The sequence below is a fragment of the Rhamphochromis sp. 'chilingali' genome (assembly GCF_963969265.1).
Source record: "Rhamphochromis sp. 'chilingali' genome assembly, chromosome: 5".
Taxonomy (NCBI): Eukaryota; Metazoa; Chordata; class Actinopteri; order Cichliformes; family Cichlidae; genus Rhamphochromis; species Rhamphochromis sp. 'chilingali'.
The window spans coordinates 35,245,806-35,264,955 of NC_137932.1; the positions used below are offsets into that span (position 1 = coordinate 35,245,806).

Below are 19,150 nucleotides of genomic sequence, written 5' to 3' on the forward strand. Positions count from 1 at the left end.
GAAGATCATTGCTAATTATTTTAAAAATTACTATCATATAGCTTTGAAGTACAGCTATCTCTTTGTTTTATAGTTCTCATGTCAAGGGTAAAAATAGGTAACTAAACATAAACCACTGCATGTGTTTATACATCTCAATGCAAATAAGAATTTTGCAAATACAGCAGTAGCAGGACTGTAGGCAAAGCCAACTCTGTATGACTGTGGAGCAGACGTGTTGATGCTGGAATGTCCCACAGATTGGTATTATGAGCACAAAGATGGACACAACGTACCTACGTCCAGTATAGCACCAGATCTTCTTTTACTTCTGTATAGAATGCTCAGTGCTGGCCCAATAAAAAGATTAACCAGTACTTTGCAGTGTTTTTGTATGTCATTGGAGCTGTCAGTTTGTCTCACCACACTCCAAGTGCTCTGAACAATAGCTGCGCTGATAGTAATGCTGGCAATTTCCCTGTTTTTTGCAGGTCACTGCCAGAGGATTCGCCCCATTGTTGCAGTTTGCCTACACTGCTAAGCTGTTACTCAGCAGAGAAAACATTCAGGAGGTCATCCGCTGTGCTGAATTCCTGCGCATGCACAACCTCGAGGACTCATGCTTTCGCTTCCTGGAAGCTCAGCTGCGCAGTGAGGAGGACGGCTTGCTGCTTTGCCACAAGGTGGCAGGAGAAGCAAATAACTTGGAGGATGAGAACATGCAATCAGAAGCAGAAAGGCCCACCTCCCCCATGGCCCGACATTGTGCAGATGCCCTTACTTCGTGTCGAGATCCTGACAACGATCGGCTAACGATGGCTATGCCTGGTAACTTCACAGATAGCCGGCCAGATTTCGATCGCCATGGAGCATCGGATCTGCCGCGATGCCCCAAGTACCGGAAATACCAGTGGGCTTGCAACAAGCACAATAATGACTCCTCCTCACATACCAGTACCTCAGGTTTTCCAAGCACATTAAAGGAGACCACCATTAGTGGGGCAGTGGCAAATCAGGGCACACTGCCTTTGGCACAGATCAAAGTGGAACCACAGGCAGAGGAAGAGGCCATTCCTTTGTGCCTGTCAGGGGATGAGCAGGACGCCAGGGATACGGATGTCATAATAGCCATGGAGATGGATAACCCTATATCTGTAGAAAGAACCAAGAGACCCAAGTCCCCTTCCTGCCTGCGAGCCTTCTTCAAGAAAGGAGTTGACATCTCCAGTCTGCCCAACACGTCACAGCAGCTATTCGCCAACAGACTTATCTGCCCACAGGACAAAGGAAACTCTCAGGGAGATCATACAAAAGACTTAGGCCCTTTCACTGGGGAGGTGGCTCTATCTGTTGCATCCCCAAAAGAGGTGGATGGTTTTCCTGCTAGTTTGTCCCACAAATCAACTTCCTGCGATGGGGTTTGCAAACAGGAAGTTGAAATCGACCGCCGCAGTGTCATATTTTCCTCAGGGGCTTGCAATCGCCTGGGAAACCCAGCGCATTCCTACCCTGTTGGGAACTCTTTGGAGATTGAGCTCTCTGAGCACATGACAAAGGGGCTGTGGGCTGGAGCTAGCCATTCCCTACCCACCTCCCAGTCCTATTGTCCCAGCACCACTTCTTCTGAGCCCCAAGTCCTGTGCCGCCCTAGGCCCAACACCAGCTGCCCAGTGCCAATCAAAGTATGCCCGCGCTCACCGCCTTGTGAGACTCGCACCAGAACTTCCAGCTCCTGCTCCTCATACTCCTACGCAGAGGATGGCAGCGGAGGGTCTCCCTGCAGCCTGCCCCAGTTTGAGTTTTCTTCTTCGCCATGCTCTAATGTGGCTCGCTGTCTCAATGTGGACCAGCAGGAGCAAAGTGTAGGAGGGGAGGTTGTTTTTAACCAGGTGAGGCCCAAGATCAAATGTGAGCAGTCCTATGGCACCAACTCTAGTGACGAGTCGGGCTCCTTTTCAGAGGGAGACAGCGAGTCCTGCCACGTGCAGGAGCAAGGATCAGAGGTGAGTATAAAACATTGTTTTTCACATCTAACACAGAGTGTAACTATTATACTCAAGTCCACCAACACTAATTATATTGCATTTACCTGCTCTCCATTAGCGGTCATTAAATCATTGTGTAGTAAAAGGAATGTTGCAAGCAAGATTTACAGCAGCACAAACTGTCACGGTAGTGGGTCTGTGACCCAGTGTTTTGTGTGTTTTAGTTGTATTCTTTGATTATTGTTATTCACGGATTTTGGTTCTGCTTGTGTTATATTTCTGTTCCTTTGCCTTTCTCGTGTTCCTCGTCTTGTCACTCTTGTCTCCATGTTCCTTCTGTCTTCCCAGTCAGTCGTGTCTCTGTCTCAGTGTCTAGTCTGCATCTTTGTCCTTGTCTTGTGTTTCCTATTTTACTTTGAAATTCTGTGCCCTATGTCAGTGTATCTAGTTTTGCTTCCCCTTGTCTCGTTATGTCTGATTAGTCTCAGCTGTGTTTCCCTTCTGTTTCCCATTCCCTCTTTACTCCCTTGTATATTTAAGCCTTGTGTTTTCCCTTGCCCTTTGTTGCATTGTACCTTCACCATGCTGTGTTTTTCCTCCGTGCTTCTGGTTCTCTGTTTCCCAGTTTTCTAGTTTGAGCTTCTTGTTTTGAGTTCCTAGTTTAATTTTCTTGTATTTTATGTTCGAATGTTCTCCAGCAATAAAGCTGCCACCTTTAGTTAATCATTCGGTCTCTGACCTAGACGTGCTTTGATATTATAGATGCATTTTATGCATTTTCAGAGATGTGTGTCATGAGTCTAACATTTAGAGCTGTCATTGGAGTGACATCTTTTATAAGTCATTTTTGGACATCCAATTTTGGTCCACTGAAGAGGTTGTTTTGTAACACCAGGCAAGGTCTTTTTTTCGTTCAACATCTCTTGAAGGTCTAGTGTTGTCGTCTGTACGAATCAGAATCAGAATCAGAATCAGAAAGGGGGTTTATTGCCAAATGTTGAGCAGGTTTACAACATTAGGAAATTGCTGCGGTGCTTCAGTGCAAACATGGTGTCATAAATAGCACTTAAATAGACATGAAAAAAAATAAAAGTAGGGATAAGAATTAAAAGTGCTACGTAGAAAGATATGTGCATGAGATATACATGGGATATATACATGAGAATAAGAATTAAGAGTGCTACGTTGAAAGATATATACATGAGTGCAGGTGGTGATCAGTGCCAAACATGGAATGATGCAGTGAACACAGCGTAGGGTCATGTGTTAGTGGCGGGAACAGTCATATGGTTATTGTTCATGTGTCCAACAGCAGAGGGGAAGAAACTGTTCTTATGGCGAGAGGTTCTGGTGCGAATGGACCGCAGCCTCCTGCCTGAGGGGAGCAGGTCAAACAGACTGTGTCCAGGGTGAGAAGGGTCAGCTGAGATCCGAGCTGCACGCCGCAATGTCCTGGAGGTGTACAGGTCCTGCAAAGATGGGAGTCTGCAGCCAATCACCTTCTCAGCAGAGCGCACAACACGCTGCAGTCTCTGTTTGTCCCTGATAGTGGCTCCAGCGTACCACACGGTGATGGAGGAGGTGAGGATGGACTCGATGATTGCAGTGTAGAACTGCATCATCGTCCGTGTTGGCAGGTTGAATTTCTTCAGCTGCCTCAGGAAGTACTTCCTCTGCTGGGCTTTCTTGATGACGGAGGTGATGGTGGGCTCCCACTTCAGGTCCTGGGTGATGGTGGTACCCAGGAAGCGGAATGAGTCCACAGAGGTGATGGGGGTGTCAGTCAGGATGATGGGGGGGAGTGGGGCTGTGTGCTTCCTGAAGTCCACAATAATCTCCACTGTCTTCTGGGCATTCAGCACCAGGTTGTTGTGGCTGCACCAGGACACCAGACGTTCAACCTCCCTCCTGTAGGCAGACTCATCCCCGTCAGAGATGAGCCCAATAACGGTGGTGTCATCTGCGAACTTGATTAGCTTGACAGACTGGTGGGTGGAGGTGCAGCAGTTGGTGTACAGGGAGAAGAGCAGAGGAGAAAGAACACAGCCCTGAGGGGAGCCGGTGCTGATGGTCCGGGAGTCCGAGACATTCTTTCCCAGCCTCACATGCTGCTTCCTGTCCGTCAGGAAGTCAGTGATCCACCGGCAGATGGGATCAGGCACATTCATCTGGGAAAGCTTGTCTCGGAGATGGTCTGGAAGGATGGTGTTGAAGGCAGAGCTGAAGTCCACAAACAGGATCCTGGCGTAGGTTCCTGGGGAGTCCAGATGCTGCAGGATGAAGTGTAGGGCCATGTTGATGGCGTCGTCTACAGACCTGTTGGCTCTATATGCAAACTGCAGGGGGTCCAGGAGGGGGGCCGTGAGGGTCCTGAGATGGGAGAGAACTAGGCGCTCAAAAGACTTCATGACCACAGATGTCAGAGCCACGGGTCTGTAGTCATTTAGTCCAGTGATCCTAGGTTTCTTGGGGACAGGGATTATGGTGGAGGACTTGAAGCAGGCAGGCACATGACATGCCTGCAGTGAGGAGTTGAAAATGCCAGAAAACACTGGGGCCATCTCGTTTGCACAGTGTCTGAGGGTGGCAGGAGACACGCCGTCTGGGCCGGGAGCTTTCCGAGCATTCAGGTTCTTAAACTGCTTCCTCACATCTGCTTCATGAATATGAAGAGTTGTGGTGGGAGGAGGTGGTGTGAAATCCTCTTTTGTGTGGGGTGAGGAGGGGGGTGTTGTAGGTGAACAGTTTGAAGGTGGTGATGGCTCTATGGAGGGGGGAGAGGTGGGGGAATTAGTGTCCAAAGTGCCTCTATTGTACGACCTCTGTGTACAGGCTAAAGTGTGGCTGTGGACGTCTTTTCAAAGTCAAACAGACTCATTCTAGACGTCATTTTTGTACTGCTTCTATAGGCTCTGTAGTGCCATGTTTCCAGAGGGTGGAGGGCATGTTTTCTGTAAAGAAACAGTTATGTGTAAAGGTGTGATCAGCGGACATCTCCAAGATACGGCAGGCACCTGAGCTAAAAACAAAAGTGAGCAGTTCCACAGTGGGTTTCAAATAGAAATCTCCTCAGCCTCTCACAGGCAGCTTGAAAAATGTGTGTATCAACAAGACTGTTGAGCAGATAGTCCAGTTCATACTGGACTATTAATTAAAATAAACCAGTTAAAGACAAACAGGAAAATGTAAAATAACAACAACAAAGAAACATGGGTACTGAATAATTTAGCAGGCTAACACATAATAAATTGTGTTTGTTTATAAATAATCCATATTCATATGTATCATGTTGATAACAACATTGTTAATATTTGTAAATTAAAAAATATTATATTTACTAATCATGTAAATTCCCTGCATCTATCATGGATGTCCAGATGATGTCCAAAAAAATGGCCTGGTATAAAGTTCAAATGGTTAACATTATACTGACGTCAAAGTTGGGCCATGGTTGGACGTCCAAATTGTGGACCTGGTTTGGATGCTGTACAGATGTCCAGAATTGGTCGTAGTCCAACAGAACCAATATATAGACAAGTCCGCACATCTAGCCGACGTCCAATGTCTAGTGAGTAACCACCAGTGGTACTAACACTGAGGCAGATTTGAGGGAGTCCATATTCAAAACTAAAGATATTTTGTTTTGCATCTGCTATTAACAAGCACAAGAGCTTCTAAAAGTGCCTGAAAAGCCTTCAGTTGATCCAAAATGCTAGAGTGAGGGTACTGACAGGGACTTGAAAGAGAGAGCTTGTTTCTCCCATACTCTCTGCATTTGCTCCCTGTTTAATCCAGATGAAATTTAAAAGTGCTTGCTCTCAGGGAGGTCTTCCCATTGTTAGGGATTTCTCTGTATTAATGTCTTTACCTATAAGGGGCCTTGAGCCAGTTGCTATTGTGCATCCCCAAAGGCTAAAACTGAATTGTTATTTTGTTGTAGTTTCATTTACGTAAGGACAGAATAGTTTTTTTATAGATCTGTCTGATCTGTAATTTTACCCACTTATATGATATGGTACTGATATGATAACGATAGCGGACAGTAAAGGTTTAGTGAGAGACCCTCACCTGGCCCCCTTTGGCCACACTTCTACCAAGCTTTGCATATTGCAAAGTAATTTCAACCACTACTTTACAATGTCCTGTGTCAGTAAATTTTTAATTGTCTGGGGTTGCAGTGAGTTGGAAGTGAGTAGGTGTGACATTCATGATGGAGCCGTAACACAGCTCAACAGTGCTGACAAGCATAACAGCAAATCCTCTAATCACCCCACCCCATCCCTTCACATCCTCCTCCCTCAGTCTACCAGACTCCTAAATGTAGACAACTGTTGTTTACCCGGTAAAGATCATTCATAGACTCTTTAATTCTCAGAAAAAGTCCAGTCTTGGTGTAATAACATGGAGGAGATTTCCCATCTGAGAGAAAGATAATAAAATCAGTTCTCAGAGAAAAACTTTATGGCCTAAAAATGCTGTTTTTTACAAGCAAAATTTCGATTTTCGCTTTGAATCTTAGATCCACGGTGTGGTCAGGGCCTTTTCCATGTTCTCCTCGTGTTAGCGTGGCTCTGGGTACAGTCCAAAGCCATGCATGTTACGAGTTGGGTTAATTGGTAATTCCAAATTGCTGTTTGGTGTGAATTTGAGTGCAAATGATTGTCTGTCTGTGTTAGGTGAAAACATTGCATCTCCAAAGTGTCTCTTTCTAAATATTTTGTTGTATTGTATTGTATTTATTTTTATTTTTTACCTTTGATTAGTAGCTGTTAATAGCACTAAATTGTATATATCTCAAATAAGCTGTGACACACTCCCCAGACAGCTGGATTGTACAGTCTTTTTGCTCCAGTGTTTGAACTTATGACCTTTTGGCTCCAGGAGGCTCCAAAAGAGCACATGTCTTATGATATGACATTCACTGATATTTGCTTGAAGTGTAGGCAGAATTGGTTTTGTTGAACTTGAGAGCAAAAAGAGAGAGAGAGAGATAGTGGAGTGTTGCCATGGTGATTCATTTCACAGAGCGAGATAGTGCGTTGCAAGGTTTGGAGCTACATGACAGGATTGTGCTTTACTGTGGAAAGAATTTTGTTCTGCTGCACAAACAGAGCTGCGAGATAAAGCAGCTTGGCAGCTATGAGTAGTTAATCACATTCACTGCATGATGCATACCAGCCTCTACCATCAGATTTATGGGCCTTTGAAGGGCCTGCTAAATATGCCACTGTAACATGGGATTAATTTATAGCACTGAGCTATAAAACCAGAAGAACAGCCTAAAAATTACATTTCAATTCCAAATGGTAAATTGGAACATACAGCGTACGGCGTTGTTTAAGTCGCACTACACAACTAGCCACACACCAGTGGCGCTCTGTCACCATCAGAGTAACCAAAGCAAGCAGTTATTATCTAGTGAAATAAAAAAAATCAACATCAATTAAAAATGGCAAAAGTATGAAAAATATCTTGGTTGACCAAATATACAAAGTTTAACCAGCAGTTTCACTACTACTCTGCCTTTTTTTTTTCATTAATAATGTGTCCAGTGTAATAACCACATCACACAGGGCACAATCCATTTATTTCAACTGTGATGTTTGAAATAAATGATCAAGATAATTTTTTAATGTATTTTTAAATACTTTTGAAATCAAGATGTAGGCTTGTCTTTCTGAGCTGATGTCCACATATAACAGCCGCTACAAGCATATCATTTAAGAGATATAATGCATTTCTGTAGACTAAACAGAATACAAACTGTTTAAAGTGAGCTCGATCTTAAACATCTATGACAAAAGTGTCCCAGCTGCCACAGGGCGAGAGGCAGGGTGCACCCCTGACAGTGTTGCCAGCCTCTCACAGGACCACTCACTTTTTCCAGGATCTGGAGAAAAGCCATACAAACACAGGGAGAACATAGCCAGATTCGTAGCATATTTAATAAATGAAATTGTGTCACTGATTGTTGCATTTATTGGCAGCGATCACATTAGTGGTCTTGATTTGAGCTCTTTTGCTGTATGCGTGCCAGAACCACGCGACTAGTCACTAGTTGAGTTAATAAAGAGACCTGAGAATTTCGATCACTCAAATCTATAGCTAATGCTGTGTTGGTTGCCACAGTCCTACTTGCTTATGACAGTGCAGGCAAATCTCCACTAGCAGCACTATCTAAGCTGAGCATGTATCATGCATCTGGCGCAAGCAGCATTAGTACCCCAGTTTGTCTCCTTGTAGCTGTCAGACCTCCAGCTCTGGCTGTGGTGTGGGCGTAAAGCTCATTCTCGCGTATAGTCTGGCCACAGCAGTGCAAATATTGATCTCAGAGCTAGTGGGAGGAATAAGGAAGTAGTCCTGATACATCAGCACATTGATATTTTTTTTCCTGTCAGGCAACACATAAAATAGGACAGGAAATGCACAGACCTTAATATCAGTTCCGCTCCTCTTGCAAAATGCCAAAGAAACTTTACTCTAGTCTAGATATGATGTGGCTGTGGTCTAAATAAAGATTTGCCATTCATAATGTTATCTTTGGAGCTGTTTTTTAGGCGCATGCAATAGTGATACCAGTACATGAATAAGATGCCACATTAAATTTTTGTAACTGGTGCCTTTGTTACCTTACCATCTCCAGGCAATTGTAGGCAGTACATTAGCATCAACTGGAAATAAAGTACTCTTTGGAATTATAGTTTAATGTTGTAATGGAATCAGAAATATGATGGTAAGAACATCTACGTAGGCAAAAATGGGAGAGCCTTGTTTCAACTAGGAGGATGTTTGTTTATTGCTTTCCATGCTTCATACGGGCAATACATCTAAAAACACAGGGCTGTCTGGGACACAGAAATGACTCCAGTGACTCTCGTCTTTGAGGCTTTGCATAGGTCCTGGAAGCACAGAGACATTTAGCATCCAATGGTAAACTGCAGAATTCTTGCAATGTTGACTTGTTAGCCACTGGCAAACCAGTGTTGTGATGTTTTGTACCCACATTCCCAGTAATAGTGTCAAGTACTACAAGGTTTGTTTTTGGATTTTCTGTGATGAAGTTTGACACACTTTTCTTATTTGCCAACCCATTTCTTTATATCTGTTTCCTCTGCAACTCATTATTTTGACAGTTAAATGTCTGATATTGTTTTTAATTTGCAGTGGCACTGCAGAGTGCTCAGAGTGGGGCAGAACAGTTACCAGTGAATGTCTCAACATTATCATGATCTTCATTAAATGCTGACTAATGGCATGCATGGGAAATTCTACTCTACAATCTAATTTATAAGCATGTGAGATGGGATTAATTAAACGCATGCAGAATTATAAACTGCACATTCCAGTATAAAATCCAATTTTAATTTGGATTACATGAGAGGCAAATATTACACGGACTTATGCCAGAGGTATCAACTAGAGACAATTTTAGGAAATTGCTTTATCTTTTAAAGAAACTTCCAGAGCAAATACATTTGTGTAGGAGTAAAGTGAGGGTTGTGGTGGATTCTGCAGGTGGAACGCAGACCACAGTGAACTGTCCCACTGGGGATCATCCATCGAGGTGTCCCACTCAAGCTTGGCTGGCAGGTCTCCTCATGGTACCTGCGTGTTGCTGAAACTAAAGAAATCAAATCAACTTTATCCTATACCATTTTTTTAACTCCCTACACACACACACACACACACACACACACACACACACACACACACACACACACACACACACACACGTTGGGGACATTTTTTTGTTGTATAGTATCTTGCCCATTCACATTTTGACCTGCAAAGTGTAACTGAACAAAGCAGGGACCAAACCACTGAGCTCTCGATAAAATCCAACAAATTGCTCTTCCTCCTGAGCCCCAGTCGTGCCCATGTATTTAATACAGATATTATTATTTCAGTCCAGATCACTACAGCCAAAGAGATTTCTGGAAAAATTAACAACTCACACCAATGAAGAATTCTAATTTTACCTACTGATTGCATTTTAGCGTGTGTAATGTTTCACGTTCACCTGTTAAAAGGGATTTTTTTTCTTCTTACTGTGGTCATTTACTTCATTATAGGAGGTCATCTGAATGTTGGGATTTTCCCACTGATGTTGTTTGGTCTTTACCCGAAAATATAAAGAACCTCGAGGTGGCAGTTGTAATTTGGCACTGTATGAATGAAATTGCATCGAATTGAATCAAATAGCTTAATTGGCAACATCTGTAGTTAGTGGAGACAAAAGGAAATGCAGTTTAATATTACAGGCCAGACAGTAATTGTCTTCTTCTATCATTCTGGCATTGGCACAGAGCTGGTTAACTCTCTAAGAAGTTGGAGGTGTTTATTCAAATGAAGAGCTTCAACATTGCAACATTAAAAAAGTAAATTACCACATCCTGCTTTACACTGAAGGCACTGGCATGAGACTGATACTGATCTGTAGCAAATGTAAAAAACAAAACAAAAAAACAACAGCAATTGTATGGCAGTATTGTTAGGCTGACATGAGTACCCACCTGCTCATTGTTATTTTATTAAATTTTTTTTTTATCTGCCTCATTTCACATCATTAAAAAGACATTGAGTCATGTTCATCTTGCTGTTTTCATGTTCTGGATTGTTCATATTCAGAGAAGCAGACAGATAGGGTGATGTTGCACTGAAGACAACAGTATAAGCAGTCAGACAAATTTTAGTGCATGGTGTGCAGACGCTCCAAATTTGTGAGAGAACTTGTCTCTTCTCTAGTCGAAAGCATCACATAAGTAATATTTGTATCCTGAATTTGAGACTGGAACATCAATTATTGTTTAACAGCACACGTCGCCCATGCCTGGCACCGCACCGCTGCTGATAACAGATGAGCCCTACTTTTCACTCTGTACCCCATTTCCAGCATAATGACCCAGAGAAGTAGACTAAGGGTGGGGAGGAGAGCTGCAAAGAAATGTAAATCCAGAGCAGTTGGCTGTGAATTTATGACCATGGCTGAAGCGTACTCTGTCATCCCGGCTGTGCTGCTGAACTCGTTAGTGCGGTGGAGTGGTTATATTTATCCATCCCCTGTGTACTAGTGAGTAGTCGAGAAAGAAAGTATTACAAGGTCATGGCATCCCCTTCCCTCTTGTTCTTCTTCGCCTGTTTTGGCCAAAGATCCTAGAGTAATCAGCACACGGTCCAAAGACATGAATGTCAGGTTAATTATTGAGTCTACATACAAAGAACATAGAAAAATTCACTAAATCGTTAAATTAGGCTTGTAGTTTAAATAGCTTGTGTGCCACATAGAAATATCAGTCCGTTCCACATTATGGTACATAATCCTTCTAATCATAGACGAGGAGTCATCTTGCCCTTGGCTTTGTGTGAACCTGGCTGCTCCTGATGTTTCATAGGTCTGTCTGTTTTTGTCTTTGAGGCGTTGTCGTGCCCTGGAGGAGCACACAGAGCTGAGTGTGGCCTTGAAAGCTTGCGTTATTATTTATTCATGTGTCTGCATGCAGATGTCGAGTCGAGATGAGGGTCCCTGGCAGCTCAGAGGGCTGTACCTCTAATGAGGAAACTCAAACCTTTTTCCTCTCCTAGAGACAGACTGAGATCTAAATTTGCTCTTCAGTGAGAAGTCATTTTGATTCTGTCATGGGTAGGCACAGTGCTTTATCCCCCTGAGTGCAGCACTTGCACCAGGTGATGCCTCAGCCACCGCTGTACACAATCTGGTGGAGAAACAGAGGTGAGCTGCCTCTGCCGTACCTCTGTCTGTAGTCATCTAAGTGTCCAAAGGTCTCAAGGGAGCATCTGCCGAGCCCCATCGGCCAAGTATAGTGGAGCTGCATCTCTATCTAGTCTCTTCCTCCTTTGTTTGACTTTGTTCTTCCTGTGCTCCACTGAGGAAGCCACAGAGAGAGAAAGGGAAGGGGAGAGGAGAAAGGGAGAGCTGCAACTCCTCTCATCCCTGCCAAGCTCTCTGGCTGTCTTCCTCTGGCTCTTTGTTATGCCTCTTCTCTTTCCCTCACTGCCTAAAGCTACAGCTCTCTGGTGCAGACAGATACCACTGGGGTGGATCTGCCTGTGATATGCTTATTGTAAGGTCTGCCATCACCTAAGAGAGAGAGGCTGCCTTATTGTTGCTCTCCAGACTGAGAGAAAGAGAATAAACAGATACAACCTTGATTTCTTGTCATATCAGCGACCAAGCTTCTGGTGGCTTTCTGGATTTGATTCTCCTGGCCTATTTAAAGATCTATTTAGCACATTAATTCTTTTGTTCAGCAGCATAAGAGGACTGCTGCTAAGTAGTGCAGATACTCATGCACCCACAGTTCACCTGATACTGATTTAGATCAGGTTGACAAGTCACTGCCCCTCTCAATCTGTCAAACTGGCACACTTCCAGGTACTAGGGGACAGATGGAGGGGGACTCTTTTCTTGGATCACCTTTGCCCCATCTGCTGAGGATGTGCTGTGTGTTAAATATGAGGCACAGAGAGCTGAAATCTCACCAAGTCGCTTATTCTCAGGCGTGTGGAGTGGGGCTTTTTTGCCATCTTGTGGTCAGATTTAGAAACTGTCTGACAGCAAGCAAACCCAGAGAGAGAATCGTTTACCTGGTAGATTAATTTCAAAATTACCAGTAAATTAAAATGTAATCCTTCATTAATCTCGTGATGTGTAACAAAAGCCAAGTTTTAAGATATTAATAAAGATTTTATTGTTAACTGTTGTGGGGTTTAAATTACGTTCAATTTTAAAATTTTGAAACTGTTTTTTTTTTAAATCATTAAAGAAAATAAACAGTGCAAAGTTAGGAACTACACGATATATATTATTTTGTAGTTCTAACATACGTAAACATTAAAGGCATTCTTCCGCATTTTTGTATTGTTTTTTTACTTTATTTTTATAAACTTTTTCAAAGAGAAAGTAAACGTCAGTCACATCAGTCAAATAACTATACAGAAGGTTTACGGTTCATTTGTGTCCACCTTTGGTTTATTTATTTATTGTTCATTCGTTTTTTGTTTGTTTGTTTTTGATATTCAGAGGGTTCTCATAAGTCATATCAAAAGACAAGTCTCTCAAGAGGGAAAGGCAATATTCTTATCCAGAAACTCATTGCCAGCCCCTAAGTAGAACAAGATGGTGATAGTATTCATAATGAACAAACAAGCGGAAGTTAGTTTTTTAAGTATTCTGTCCCAGACTGGTATGATATCCAAGTACTTTCACGTACTTGCAGTCTTAAGTCTCCTGAGGAAGCAGTCCGGTGTTCCATGTTAACCGTAAACTATGTAATACTATACATTTAGGTGAAGAAATACCCATCTATGCATTTTTACTGGTAAACTGTGTCAAATGCCACCCAGTGGAATTATCATGCTTTTCTTTCAGCTTTTAAGTTATTGGATTCTTTCTACTAGATGCCTGAAGATGTTGCAGTGGAGATAGATAAGTTCTTGGAAGCTTTTATTTCCAGTCCCAATAAAGACTGGAAAGGTATATTTATTTATCTTTGATCTAAATACTGTCACGGTCTGCGGAGGCAGACCGTGCGGGAATGTGTATGGTGGACCCAGGTGCGAACACAAGCGAGGATGCAGGAGTGGATTTAAACAAAAGCGAGCCTTTTATTATGGCTGATGAAAGGAACAAAACAGAGTGAAGGCAGCATATGAGTAGTAGCTCAACAGAAACCTAAACTGGACAAACTATGGAAAGGCTATGGCTGGAAATACGGAACACAGGGGGTGGGAACACAGACGACGCGACCCAGACTGTATGAAACACAGAGACTAAATACACATGAGGGATGATCAGGGGAAGTGGATGCACACGGGGAACACAGGTGACACTGATAATCATAACAAGACACGGCAGGAGTGAACGTAACACTGATGGGAGATGGGCAAAGTAAAACAGGAAGTACACAGAGGTTCAAACAGGAGGAGAGAGAGCACGGGGAGAACGCAGACATAACGGGCTGGGGAAAACATAGAATAAAACACAAAGAGAGACGAGGGCTCATAAATACACAGAGGGGCACACAGGGGGTAAGAGTCACGAAGGGAAAACACATAAGGAACAACGTAACAGATCAACCCAGGAAGCATGGCCTAAATAAAGAACAAAATACAAAAATACATGAAAACTAAGAATACTGGGCCCACATGGCCCAGGACCATGACAAATACTTCACAATTAGGGTTACACCAGTGAGTCAAAATGCACAGCTGTGCTTCTCTGTGCTAATCCTCCATGCAAAGCACAGACATCCCCCCTGTATCCGTATGTAGCCCTAATGCCTGAAATTTAATCCTTGATTCTTGCTCTCCCCAAATGAAAACAGCAGTCGCCTCAAGATGCTTAATATTCAAGGTAAAGACCCTACAATAACAGAAAGGACGCATTTCTCCTTTAATTATTGCTGATAAGCGGTTTATTAGCTAATCATGATTTAAAAAAGAAATATTAGTGTAGGCAATGTATTCATTTTTACCTCAAAGCCATAAAAGGCTAATGAGTTATTGTTGTCACCCTGCTGGGTGGACAGCGTGGGCACCTAATTCTGTGAATGCAATGACCTGAGAACAACGTAACATCATCTATTATAGGTGCATCTACAAAAAAATCTTACACAAGTTCAAAACTAAATAAATAAGAGTCAAAGGTCAGAGGTCAAGTTTTTTGAAAATCTTATGATTGTAATAACTCAACTTCAAATTGATACCATAGTTGCATTTACTAAAACTCCTGGACACGTTCAAATCTCAGTGATCTTGACCTCAAGGTCAGGGTAAGTTTTCCGAAAACCTTGTGAGTGTGATAACTTGAGAACAAGGCGACATAGAATTCTGAAATTAATACCATAGATATGGCTAATAGGAGGCTGAGGAGTAGCACTGACAGTGTCTAGTATGGTCTATGAAACCATGGGAAGTACAGCAGAAAATGTTGGCTATTCTCGTTCTTTCTTTGTGATCATGTTCTTTGACATTACATTACAATCATCGAACCTTCTTGATTGGTGTGTCAGTTAGACACAGGGAACACTCACTTAGTGTCTTTGTTTCTTTGAAATCCCCGTAACTTCTACTTGATGTGGCTCTATCAGCACTGGCGTGATGTCAAATCTTCTGTTTCCCAGGAGTGATATCTCAGTTTCCCCGTAGTTGTAGTTTTTACGTTGCTCTTAACGCCTAGACAATCTGAAGGTACTCCCCTCTTTTTCATTTTTTCCTCCATTGGCTCAGGTGTGCCAATGTAAATGAAAAAACACTCTGAGCCCTAGCATCTGGGAACGGAGTCCGTTTTCTTTAAGTGGTTTTTTTTATGCTGGTATGAGTCTTTCTTTTCATGAGATTTGGTCAGGTACTCTTGATCCACAAACTTTCTTCTCCCATTTTGTAGAGTCTTGGCTTTTTTGCTATTCTTTGGTTTTATATTCCAGGAAATAGGCACAGACAGACACTGGTTTGGAGCCTTAGGGTGGTTTGGGTCCCAGTGACTGGCATCAGGACTGAACACCAAGTATCATGACTTCTAGTCTATCCAGTAAATCCAGGTCCAGCTTTTATTACACCTACACATTTTTGTTTACCCAGCCTTATATTATCGCATCAAGCTACAGTAAGATCCACCATAGCACAGATACTGATCTTAGTATATCACAAGAAAACATAACATGCAAATACAACTGATTTCTTTTTTTTTTTTTCCCCTTTTTTGAACATGTATTATATGTGTATGTGTTGCTTTCAGTGATTTATAGATCAAGGACTTATTTACTTGTATTACATATCTTGTTAGGGCTTGATGTGATCGGGTCCAGGTAGACAAGCATTGCGGGAGCTCCTGTACCCAGATATGCGCTCCAGCATGTAGTTTTGTGGTTTCAGTACAACAAAGATTTGGTATCTTTGTTGTACTGAAACCTCTGGCATCATTGGCATGCCGCTTTCTTTGCTTGCAATTTGTTCTAGGGGTCACTCTTGGATTGTAGGTATTTCACTGGTCTTTGTTGTCCTCTCTGGGTTTTGTGCATATCCAATTTGTAGTTTAAACTGTCTTTTTAGCTGAAGCATTGGTCTGGGGGCTTTGAGGACTTGCTGTGACATGCTGAAAATCCAATGATTCTGCAAACTTCTCATGAGCTGTAGCGTGCCCTGTTGTCACTTCAAACTGTTTTTGGGAGGTCATGTCTGCCAAATACTCCCTTTATTTTGGGGACGAGAGCAGCTCCGGCGATGTCATCTTTGGATTTTTCGACACCCAACATCCAGAAAAATATTATAAACAACTAAAGCTCACTGCTGCACATTGAGGATTCTGATTGTTTCTTTGGTTAAAGAAGCAATTGTTATTGCAACTAGATGAGGTCATGACCAAGAATGACCAAGCTAAGAGAAGGAAACACTGCTGATGGCTAACTAACTGGACATAGTGATAGTGGACAAGCAGAGGACCAGTGACAGATCTAACTATACCAAGTGATAGAAACATCAAGTTGCTCTAGTTTGGATCCCATCTGAGATCTCTTTAACATTGTCAGGGAAATGTGGATGTACTAATTAGGTGATTAAGGAAACAGAAAATCTGTTGGAAAGTCCCTTTTACACTGCCGAAGCTGCGGCTCCTCAAATCCAGAAGACAGCAAGAACACTTTGATCTGGGACAATCAAGCAAGCAATTTCCACAGCTACATTAATAGGCTAGGACACATCAACGTTAAATGTTTCAATGGATCCATTATAAAGTTTCAGAGCTTTAAGTCATATTTCTAAGCCATCACCTTAGAAACAAACAGCATCACAGAGGGCGCCCTTATTATTGATATAATTAACTAGAAATAAAATGTTATTGTAAGACCCTACAATATTACATACAGAGAAAAATCCAACAATCATATGACCCCCTATGAGTGAGCACTTTGGCAACAGCAGGAAGGAAAAACTCCCTTTTAACAGGAAGAAATCTCCAGCAGAACCAGGCTCAGGGAGGGGCGGGGCCATCTGCTGCGAACAGTTGGGGTGAGAGAAGGAAGACAGGATTAAAGACTGTGGAAGAGAGACAGAGATTAATAACAAGTATGATTCAGTGATTCAGAGGTCTGTTAACACATAGTGAGTGAGAACTATATTCTTTAGCAAAAAGGAAGCAAAAAGTTTTAAACCTAATCTTAAAAGTAGAGATAGTGTCTGTCTCCCGAATCCAAACTGGAAGCTGGATTCACAGAAGAGCGGCCTGAAAACTGAAGACTCTCCCTCCCATTCTACTTTTAAATACTCTATGAACAACATGTAAGCCTGCAGTGCAAGAGCGAAGTGCTCTAATGGAGTGATGTGGTACTACAAGGTCATTAAGATAAGATGGGGCCTGATTATTTATGACCTTGTATGTGAGGAGCAGGGTTTTGAATTCAATTCTGGATTTAACAGGGAGCCAATGAAGGGAAGCCGAGGCAGGAGAAATATCCTCTCTCTTTCTAGTCCCTGTCAGGACTCTTGCTGCGGCCTTTTGGATTAACTGAAGGCTTTTCAAGGAGTTTTTAGTACATCCTAATAATAATGCTCAGGTGGACGATAGGTTTTTGAGTTTTCCAGCTGGGGTGGACAAAGCTAAGCATCAGGCTTTCCAGTGAATTAAAAGTCTGTTTTGGTCTTTGGTTGATTAATTAGCTGGTGTGGAAAATTGCTGCCACACCGCCACCTCGACCTGTGCTTCGAGGTTTCTGATAGTTGGTATGACTCGGGGGTGTTGATTCTAATTCTAATAATCACCCTGCTGTAACCAGGTTTCTGTAAGGCAGAATAAATTGATTTGTTGATCAATTGTTAAGTCATGTACTAACAGAGACTTGGAAGAGAGAGACCTAGTGTTTAATAATCCACATTTCACTGTTTTACTCTGTGGTGCAGATGTGGATACTGTATTGTTCTTTCTTTGTGATTTTTATTAATCTTTAAATCATTTGTTGTTGTTGTTTTGTTTGTTTGTTTTTTGTCTGTTTGGGAGCTGACACAGTCTTTAAGGGGATGGGGTTTGGGGGGATAACAGGAGGAGAGAAGCTGCAGAGAGGCGTGTAAGACTGCAACTCTGCATCCTGGTCCCAACTCTGGATAGTCACGTTTTGGGGGTTTAATAAATTTGGCCAGATTTCTAGAAATAAGAGCTGCTCCATCCAAAGTGATGGATGAATGCCGTCTCTCCTAACAAGACCAGGTTTCCTCCAGAAAGTTTCACAATTATCTATAAAGCCCACATCGCTTTTTGGACACCACTCAGACAGACAGCGATTTGCTAGAGCATTCATTTCTTCTCCTTTTTACCACAGTGGTGCATGTTTCTGTAACACTTTTTATGTTGTTTATATGTAATGTCTCTGTAGTAGATGGCACTCATTAGGTTGGCTGCATAATATTCTTTCACAATTCATTTGTTTCAAACTAACATTGCCCATATCCATTCATTTTAGTCTTTAATCTTAGTTATTTGTTTAATTGTGTAGTCATTAACATGTTTGCTTAGCAAGCAAAGGTTGCTGATTTGATTCCAGCCAGCGAGATAAATCCCCTTTGGAGTTTTATCAGTAATGGCATTCGGTGTAAAAACTCTCAAATCAAACATCTGTCGCAATGAAGCAGCTGAAAGTAGCTTTTTTTGTGCCTTTTCTTCTATTTTGGTTATTTGTTTAAAATGAGTTAATTAAAGTCATAAAGTATTCAGTCAGTTTATACTAGTTTAAAATAAAACTGAATGTAGAACTAATGTTAAATAATTAATTTGGTACATATCAGACTCCATACAACAGTTGGAAAGTCTTTGGTCTTAAAGCTGAAAAAATGCTTATCCTTTACGCAGTGTTTTTATTTTCCTTATTTTGCCAGGTCAAGCTTCCTTTTCCTGTAGATCAAATCACAAATCTTCCAAGGAATGACTTCCAAATGCTGGTGAAAATGCACAAACTGACTTCAGAGCAACTTGAGTTTATTCATGACATCAGGCGGCGGAGTAAGAACCGCATCGCAGCACAGCGTTGTCGCAAGAGGAAGCTCGACTGCATCCTCAACTTGGAGTGCGAGATAAGAAAGCTGGTGAGTGGATTGATTGTTCTAACACACTGTCATTAGCCGTCACCCAGTGAGAAGCTGCTCTCTTCTTTGGACACGGACTCACCTTAGTTATAACCATT

The 19,150-nt window shown here is 42.2% G+C and overlaps 1 protein-coding gene across 3 annotated transcripts in view; it reads left to right on the forward strand.

Annotated features, from left to right (window-relative positions):
• The window catches only part of bach2b (BTB and CNC homology 1, basic leucine zipper transcription factor 2b), a 102,027-nt gene that overhangs the window by 73,945 nt on the left and 8,932 nt on the right, over window positions 1-19,150 (forward strand). For all 3 annotated transcript variants that reach the window (XM_080881835.1, XM_080881836.1, XM_080881837.1), the window contains 2 exons: window positions 471-1,982; window positions 18,846-19,052. In XM_080881835.1, the coding sequence (XP_080737961.1) occupies window positions 471-1,982; window positions 18,846-19,052 (1,719 nt within the window). The remainder of the gene's footprint in view (window positions 1-470; window positions 1,983-18,845; window positions 19,053-19,150) is intronic.